This window comes from Triticum urartu, chromosome 5A (assembly GCF_056163025.1).
Source record: "Triticum urartu cultivar PI428250 chromosome 5A, HENAU_Tu73, whole genome shotgun sequence".
NCBI lineage: Eukaryota > Viridiplantae > Streptophyta > Magnoliopsida > Poales > Poaceae > Triticum > Triticum urartu.
Window position 1 is genome coordinate 400,008,126 of NC_141877.1, and position 8,210 is coordinate 400,016,335.

The 8,210-nt window shown below is 47.8% G+C and overlaps 2 protein-coding genes across 2 annotated transcripts; both read left to right on the plus strand.

Annotated features, from left to right (window-relative positions):
• The first annotated feature begins 760 nt into the window (after window positions 1-760).
• On the plus strand, window positions 761-5,112 carry AAE17 (acyl-activating enzyme 17). The gene is made up of 14 exons (XM_048674133.2): window positions 761-1,202; window positions 1,284-1,413; window positions 1,515-1,765; window positions 1,875-2,079; window positions 2,203-2,243; window positions 2,326-2,451; window positions 2,570-2,643; window positions 2,823-3,043; window positions 3,383-3,477; window positions 3,591-3,807; window positions 4,031-4,156; window positions 4,234-4,332; window positions 4,416-4,625; window positions 4,762-5,112. Exons 1-14 carry the CDS (start codon window positions 940-942, stop codon window positions 4,867-4,869), a joined length of 2,166 nt encoding a protein of 721 aa, XP_048530090.2. The 5' UTR covers window positions 761-939; the 3' UTR covers window positions 4,870-5,112.
• A 2,287-nt stretch (window positions 5,113-7,399) lies between these two features.
• LOC125556054 (uncharacterized) lies at window positions 7,400-8,210 on the plus strand. Its single transcript, XM_087522812.1, has 2 exons — window positions 7,400-7,528; window positions 7,623-8,210. Exons 1-2 carry the CDS (start codon window positions 7,441-7,443, stop codon window positions 7,889-7,891), a joined length of 357 nt encoding a protein of 118 aa, XP_087378938.1. The 5' UTR covers window positions 7,400-7,440; the 3' UTR covers window positions 7,892-8,210.

Sequence of the window (8,210 nt, forward strand, 5' to 3'; positions counted from 1 at the left end):
TAGAGTTGGAGACCAACCGTAAGCAAGACAATGCATTAAGGTGGAATGAGCTCAAGGAGATCGAGGATGATACATGATAGGTTGAGGGTCAAGGTGAAGCTATGAGATGTGCACGTAAAATATTGATGAGCAGAAGATGAAGACCCAAGAGCGTAGGCTTGTTCATGAGAAGGACATGTTGAGGGTCAAAGTAGAGAACAAAATAAGAGGAAGGAGCAAGAGGCAATGCGCATGTTCATGGACACAGACGAGGTGAATGAAATACAAGAGCGCATCACAAGCTCTCGTGGACTCGTGGTTGTGGAGAGATCTTGGCTTCCGAGGTGCCATGGGAGGACACCTCGGTGGAGGTAGTAGGAGTGACAACGCGCGTTTATGGATGCACTTTGTTTTACGCTATGTGTTCTTGCTCTTTGATGATACATCTAATACGATGATAAACTATTTTCAATGACATTTTTACGGAACTCTTGCGCAATATGGTTTGAGCTCACAGAACGTGAAAAATAACATTTGAAATGTTGTTAATTAAATTGTGATTTTGCACTAGATGTGAAAATATAGCTGAAAGATTTGAGAATTGCCAGAGTAGAAGAAACAGGAGAGCCCGCGCACAAGGATTGTTGAAAGGGAGCCTGCAATCGAAAGGCAGAACACATGTCCAGATCAGACCAAACTCCTCCATCATCGTGCACTCGCGCTGCTTTACAAAACAAAAAGATATCACAGCAGATAGCCCGACAAGCTAGCACACACCTCCGTGTCATCCCATCTCATCTCCCCTCGCCCCGTCCCCGTCGGTAGGTCGCTCGCCCGTTCGGTACACCCGCCCCGCCCCGCCACGCCACGCCCGCGATTTCCCTCCTCTCCACGCATCTAGCGGGAAGCACCAACCAGTAGCAGCAGCATCAGTAGCAGCAGCTCGAGCGCGCGCCAGGCATGGCCGCGGCGACGCACAAGCCCCTGGCCGCGATCACCGCCGACGACCTCGCCGCGGCGGGGGCGCCGGAGCCCGCCGCGCTCCACTCGGCGGTCCGCGGCGCGCTCGGCGCCGCCAGCGGCCGCGGGCCCGCCGCGGTGTGGGGGGAGCTCTCGCGGGGCGTGCTTCGCCCGGGGGTGCCCTTCGCCGTCCACCGGATGCTCTACTACGGCTGCTACGCCGGGTCCCCGTCCACCACGCCGCCCGCCTGGACGCCCGACCCGTGAGAGCTCCCGCCTCCCCGATCGAATACCGTGCCGAGGCTCACTCGCTTGCTTGCTCTAACGTGCTGGGGTTTCTGCAGCGAGGAGGCGGCCCTGACCAATGTTGGCCGCGTCCTGGAGGCGCGCGGGAATGAAATCATCGGCGAAGCGTACAAGGATCCAATCACCAGCTTCCGGGACTTCCACAAGTACTCCAACGAGAATCCAGAGGTGACCAGAGATTTTACTTCTCCCCCATGATATCACTGTACCTGCTAAGCTTCCAGAAGTGGACTTACATCTTCAGTTTGGTTTTTGTGTTTCAAGTACAGGCATATTGGAAGATGGTCTTTGAGGAGATGGGCATCACATTCAGCGTGGAGCCATCTTGCATCTTGCGTGACAGTGATGCGAACCCCGGTGGCGAGTGGTTGCCAGGGGCTGTGCTGAATGCTGCTGCGAATTGCCTGACTGCTAAACCCGGAAGGACTTCCAGCGACGTTGCCATTGTGTGGAGGGATGAGGGGAAGGATTCCGAGCCCCTCAACTTTGTGACTGTGGAGGAATTGAGGACAAAAGTTTGGTAATGATATAGTACTGTTCTAAAGATGACTAGTTCTGATCATATAACTTTGCTTGCTTCATTGAAATCTAACTCCAGAAGTGCTTCTTCTCACTTCTGTCTAGAGTAGCCTCGTGGCAAATGCGCTCGATGCACTTAATCTGGCAAAGGGGTCTGCTATTGCAATTGACATGCCTATGAATGTGAATGCCGTTGTTATCTACCTCACGATTGTGTTAGCGGGATACATTGTTGTCTCGATTGCAGACAGCTTTGCTGCACCTGCAATATCGACGAGGCTAAAGATATCAGAGGCAAAAGCAATTTTCACCCAGGTATTTAGTTAATCTGTACATGCTGTGTAATCGTCTAATATTATGCCTACTTTCTGAAATGTGTTTGTGCTTCAATATACAAAGGCGATGTTCTGGCAATATTGATAGTCTTTTGCTTGCCAGGATTGCATCCTTCGTGATGACAAGGAGCTGCCATTGTATAGGTGCGTTATTCAAGTGCAGAGAGCATTGATCTTAAATTCACAATCAGAATTTATTTCTCATACATCAGTTTTTGTTCTACAGTAGAGTTGTGGAGGCCAAAGCCCCTATGGCTATCGTGATCCCTGCACGGGGATCCACACCGATAAAAGGACTCCGTACTGATGACCTTTCATGGGAAGATTTTCTTGGAAGGGCTGATCATACCAAGTATGATGTTACTTTCTCACTATACCTTTCCTATTCTAACTGGCCAGTGTTCATTCTGCTGAATGATGCCCCCACCCCCGTCTGTAACTAGATTGCACTAATATGACCAAAATTGCAGGGCTGGTATTTATACCGCAGTCGAGCAACCTGCCTACCAGTTCAGTAATATCCTATTTTCATCAGGGACCACAGGTGACCTTTAATTTGATATGTAGTGATTTGTTTATCAGTCCTAGTATAAATTTTCTATGTACAACTACCGTCATGTCTATTATTTGCATTAACATGCAGCATTATATCCTCACCACCTATTAATGGATTATGAGTTGATTCAGTTTCTATTCAAACTTCTGACAGCTCCTCGTGTTCAGGTGAGCCAAAGGCGATTCCTTGGACGCATTTGACCCCTCTTAAGGCAGCTGCTGATGGATGGTGTCACATGGATATTCGTAAAGGTGATGTTGTTGCGTGGCCTACAAACCTTGGTTGGATGATGGGTCCATGGCTTGTCTATGCCTCGCTATTGAATGGAGCATCTATGGCGCTGTATAATGGCTCCCCGAATAGTTCAGGTTTTGCGAAGTTTGTACAGGTAAAGATAGTTACATACATAGTTGACGATTCAATTTCGCAGAGTGTTGAAAAGCCGTATGTGTATTTTATTATCTCAGTTATGTTCATTTGGGAACTCAGTACTAATATCTTAATACATTTGGGTACTCAGTACACACAGTAACAGCTGTTTAACATTAGTTATGCACTCATGCCTTATTAGGAAAATTCAGTCCTTCATGGAAGAGGATTGTTATGCATACGTAACTTCTTGTGTTTTCTGTTGCACTGGGCAATATTGATCTGCACCGTCTGTTGTTAATTAAAGTAATGATTTATATCCGTTCTGCTCCTTACTGTTTATTTTATTGACTTGTAGGATGCTAAGGTGACAATGCTCGGAGTGGTACCCAGCATTGTTCGTACATGGAAAAATACGGATGGTACTGCAGGATTTGATTGGTCAAACATCAGGTAATTTCTGGATTAGTTGACCCTCTATGCCTTTTTTTTCTGTTGTAACTTGCATAAGGGAAATAGTATGCTGATGCCATCTAGTTTGTCACTGGCACCGTTCATCTATGCAGATGCTTTAGCTCAACTGGGGAGGCATCAAGTGTGGATGATTATTTGTGGCTGATGGGAAGAGCTTGCTACAAACCAGTAATCGAGTACTGTGGTGGCACAGAAATTGGTGGTGGGTTTATTACTGGATCCCTGTTGCAACCTCAAGCACTGTCAGCATTCAGTACACCTGCCATGGGTTGTAACCTGTTTATTCTTGACAGCAATGGGAATCCCTTGGTAAGTGTCAGCATGGAATTCTTTGAAGCATTTTGGGTCCATTAAGAATTGATGATCACATTTTCCCTACCAATATACATAGCAACTCATACATCAGTTTCATGTTGCCACCAAATGCTACTTTCCTACCACTTGCACATTCTTTCATTATTTGCTTAGACTCTAGCCGTCCATTATTAACTTCTCTCGGCCTAATGTCAGTGTGTTTCTTCAAACTTTACAGCCACAGGATTCTGCTGGTATTGGAGAACTTGCGCTTGATCCAACATTATTTGGGTCATCAACGACACTGCTAAATGCTGATCATCATGAGGTGTACTTCAGTGGAATGCCAGAATGGAATGCGAAAGTATGTATCATGTGTCCTTGGCTGCTTGTATGATCCTCAAAGGTTGAGGCACTAACCGCGTGACTGTGCATATGCAGGTCCTCCGGAGGCATGGCGATGAATTTGAACGTACCACAGAAGGATATTATAGGGCTCATGGGCGTGCAGATGATACAATGAACCTTGGTGGCATTAAGGTAACAATATTGTAACACACAACTCATCTGCCAAATCACAGCTTTAGTTGGTCCATCTACTGATTTTGTATCATCGGTTTCAGGTCAGTTCCATCGAGATTGAGAGGATCTGCAACAGGGTGAATGATGCCATTCTTGAAACGGCGGCTATTGGGGTTCCACCTGTAGGGGGCGGCCCCGAACAGTTGACCATAGCCGTCGTATTCAAAGATCAAAGTCCGCAAGCAGAAGATTTGAATCAACTGAAACTAATGTTCAACTCTGCTCTGAAGAAATTGAATCCTCTTTTCAAGGTGCTTCGATTGTTCTGCTGAACTGCTCATTGATAACTTACTTTAATAGGAATTTTTTGATATAATATCATGTTGTACTTTGCCTACAGTGAAATCACTTGCTACTCTGTTCCTTCCTGATCCCGTTTGTATGCAGGTTTCATCGGTGGTTGTGGTGCCATCGCTCCCTCGAACCGCCTCAAACAAGGTCATGAGGAGAGTCCTGCGCAAGGAGTTCACCCAGGCAAAGCACTCTAAAATCTAGTAGACGTTAGGAAGTGTATTCTGCGCCTATTAAAATTTCAGGGAATCGCACAGCAAACTGTGAATATATGTACGTGCCGGCTCATGTCTTCAGAAATTCAGGTGTATTATCACACACACATTTGTACAGCGAGGCTAATTCACATTGATCTGACATTGCAGATAAGGTACCAATAAAGCATGATTGCTATCATGTACTAGTACTGTTTTGTTTTCATAATAAAGAAATTATCATTCGGCGGAATTTAGCCTATCAGGGTTTGTTATATTATCTGGCCTTGCGCCTTTGGGTATGGTGATCTCTTCTTCTTGGAGACATCATCTTGGAAGCGTAGGTGAGGTTGTGGGCGGAGATGATCCGCAGGGTGTGGACGGTGGTGGTGGATGGGCAACATGGTCCGAGTGGCGCATGTCTCCTTCCACTTGGCCAACAGCTCCCTCTCTTTGCGATGATGGTTCCAAGCCCTTGACGGTGGTGCTCTCAAGGTGAGCTAGGTACGACGAGGTGTTGTGCTCCCAGGCCCAATAGAAGAAGCAGGCCCTATGGTCATTCCAGTGCCTTCTTTTGGGGTCCTAGCGGCAGTTTCCATCCAGGCCCTAGAGTGAGCGTTTTCACTGGATGGCGTTGATGTACCTGACGGGTCCTGACGGTAGTTTTCATCTAGGGCCTAGGGTGAGCGTTTTCACCGCTCGAGGGTGCTGATGTAACTGGCTAGCGTTGTTGTACCTGACGCAGGTGATGGCGATGGCATGGCCTACCTTGACGGCTAGTCTCCCTGTCGAGATGGCCTCTCTCTCTCTTTGCTGCGAGGGTTTGATGATTCCAAGCAATGCTTCTCTTCTCTATTTTTGTCCGTTCGTTGCTATGTGTTGTTCCTCAGCACACTCATGTTGTTTTCATTTTTGTTGTTGTGCTATGTGGTGTGGTGTGGTGTTGTTCTTGTCTATCTGAGGGTGTCATTATTAGTTTAACACCGGGCCTCGGGCCTTGTATTTCTAAAAAAAGGCAAGACTTACTCCAACTCATTATCCGGTCTTGTTAAAACTTGGAAGGCCATTATGGTTCTGTTAGAGTAAATGCATAAGGTAAAAAAACTCATCTTATATAAAAGAAAAATGGACGGTCATTATTATGAAATCAATGGTCTAAAATCCACCTAAATGACCCGATAAACGTGTACCTCCTTGAAATGGAAATGCGCAAAAAAAACTAATCATCCAAAATCCACCTACTCAACGATCAAAGAAAAGTCTCTAGTTTAAAATGTAGAAGTTTTGCCCTGATCCAGACTTCTCCCCGCGTATGTAAAAGACTTGCCTTGGGCTCCCTCCTATGAATACAACAAAGAAGCTATCTCAAGTTCTCGACGAGGGTGAAGCCATGTCAAAGATGACATCATTCTCGTGTCGCCATAGCTCCAAAAAAACATGCGTGAAGATTGTGTGGAGATTCCGTCGCCGCCCTGGATTAGAAGATCTCATGCACTACCTTTCCAAGACCGAGGAGCCTCGGGCAGGTACTAATCTGCTTTCCGCATGGTGCTACACCATGCGTGCCAGGACACCTCCTATCATATGATGATCAGTGCTTTCATCATGCGGATCACAAAAGGTGCACATCAGTTGATGAGAAAGTCCAGATCGTGCCAGTCTATCAGAAGTTTAACATTTGTTCCGCGACACAAGCCACATGAAGAAGTGACAACCCAGTGACACACGAGAGTTGCATGTTGTCTCATACACCGGAGCGTCAACTGCAAATGAAAAATTCATGATGTGCCATTCTCGATGAGTAGACGCCATTCCTCCCCTCTTCCAATCGGGGACACCTTTTGACATGATGACTTAAGCATCATAAAGTCATGCATCGCGCGCCGATGCTCAAGTTTGGCCCAATGTTGGAGATCCAATAGCCGTCATTTAAGAACCTTGGCCATGATGTGCTTCATCTTGGTCCTAGAGGAGATGCACTGGAAGAGGTTAGGAAAATTTCTTGGACCATCCATCTCCAACGACGGCCACCATTGCCGCCCCTCTCCAAGGCTTGTAGAGATCCGGCGCTTGAGCCATAGCCCATAACCAAACCATGCAGTGCACAAAGACAAAGCCAGGTCAGGATGCATGCAAGGGGAATTATTTGGTAAATGTTGAGAGAGATAAATGTGCAATTAAAGACTACTTATGGAAAATTCTTAGTCCATCCATCCAATGTCAATCCAAAAAGTGCTCCGGTGCCCATCTCCAACGATGGACACCATTGCCGCCTCAAGCAACGACCTAGACTTGGCAGTAACCAACCATCCAGTGCACAAAGACAAAGCCAGGTCAGGATGCATGCATGCAAGGCGAATAATTTGGTAAAAGTTGAGAGAGATAAATGTGCAATTAATAAAGACTACTTATGGACACCTGTCATCGCGAGGGCGAGCCCCACAAGTGGGGACACTTGTCAGCCAGCCCAGCAGCGGCCTCCGGCCGGCTCCGGTGGCTTCCACGCGCTCCCTACCGGAAATGAACAGTGTTGGCCAACGTGACCCCCGGCGGAGGAGAGTAACGGCGCCCAGCGCAGCCCATGCACGCATCCATCCATCCATCCATCCATACGAGTCCCAACCCACCACCACCGCCGTCTCTTCCGCCCAAAGCAAACTGCTCCCCCGGTAATCAGCGAGCGCATTGAAACGGATATATACATCCTAACCTGAGCGCCGCTCTCCATCTATCCATCCATCCATACCATCGTCTTCCCCGTAGATTTCCCACGCAACTTGGAGGCGGCGGCGATGGGGAAGCTGGCGAGGCTCGTGGACGGCATCAAGAGGAGGCTGACCAGGAAGAAGCAGGGGGAGGACCAGGAGGCGGCGGCGGCGGCGTGCTACGACAAGGTGGGCAAGACGGAGAGCATGCGGGTGGAGATCAGGAGCCGCCGCGCGCAGGAGCTCATCGCCAAGAACCTCGCCGCCGCCGACTCCATCGGCCACGGCGGCGCCAAGAAGGCCAAGAAGCGCTTCTTCGCCTTCTGACCCACCGGAATCGGGACCTCCGTCTCTCGATCGATGTATCCTTGTGGCAAGCAAGATCGATCAATCCCCGGTCTTGTACTCTTGTCCCCCCGTGTGATGATTCATTAGTTGCTCGATTAGCTCCCTGCCTGCAGTTGATCATCATGTACTGCAAATATGACTATCTCCTCTAAGATTAAGATGTAATCCATGCATGTCTTGTTCTCTGAGCGCTGACATATACTCCGTATATCTGTATGTTGTTCGCCTTCATCTCTGAGATTTCATATACTGTATTTTGTTATTGGAAGATGAACAGTATTAAATGGTGCAGAAAGGT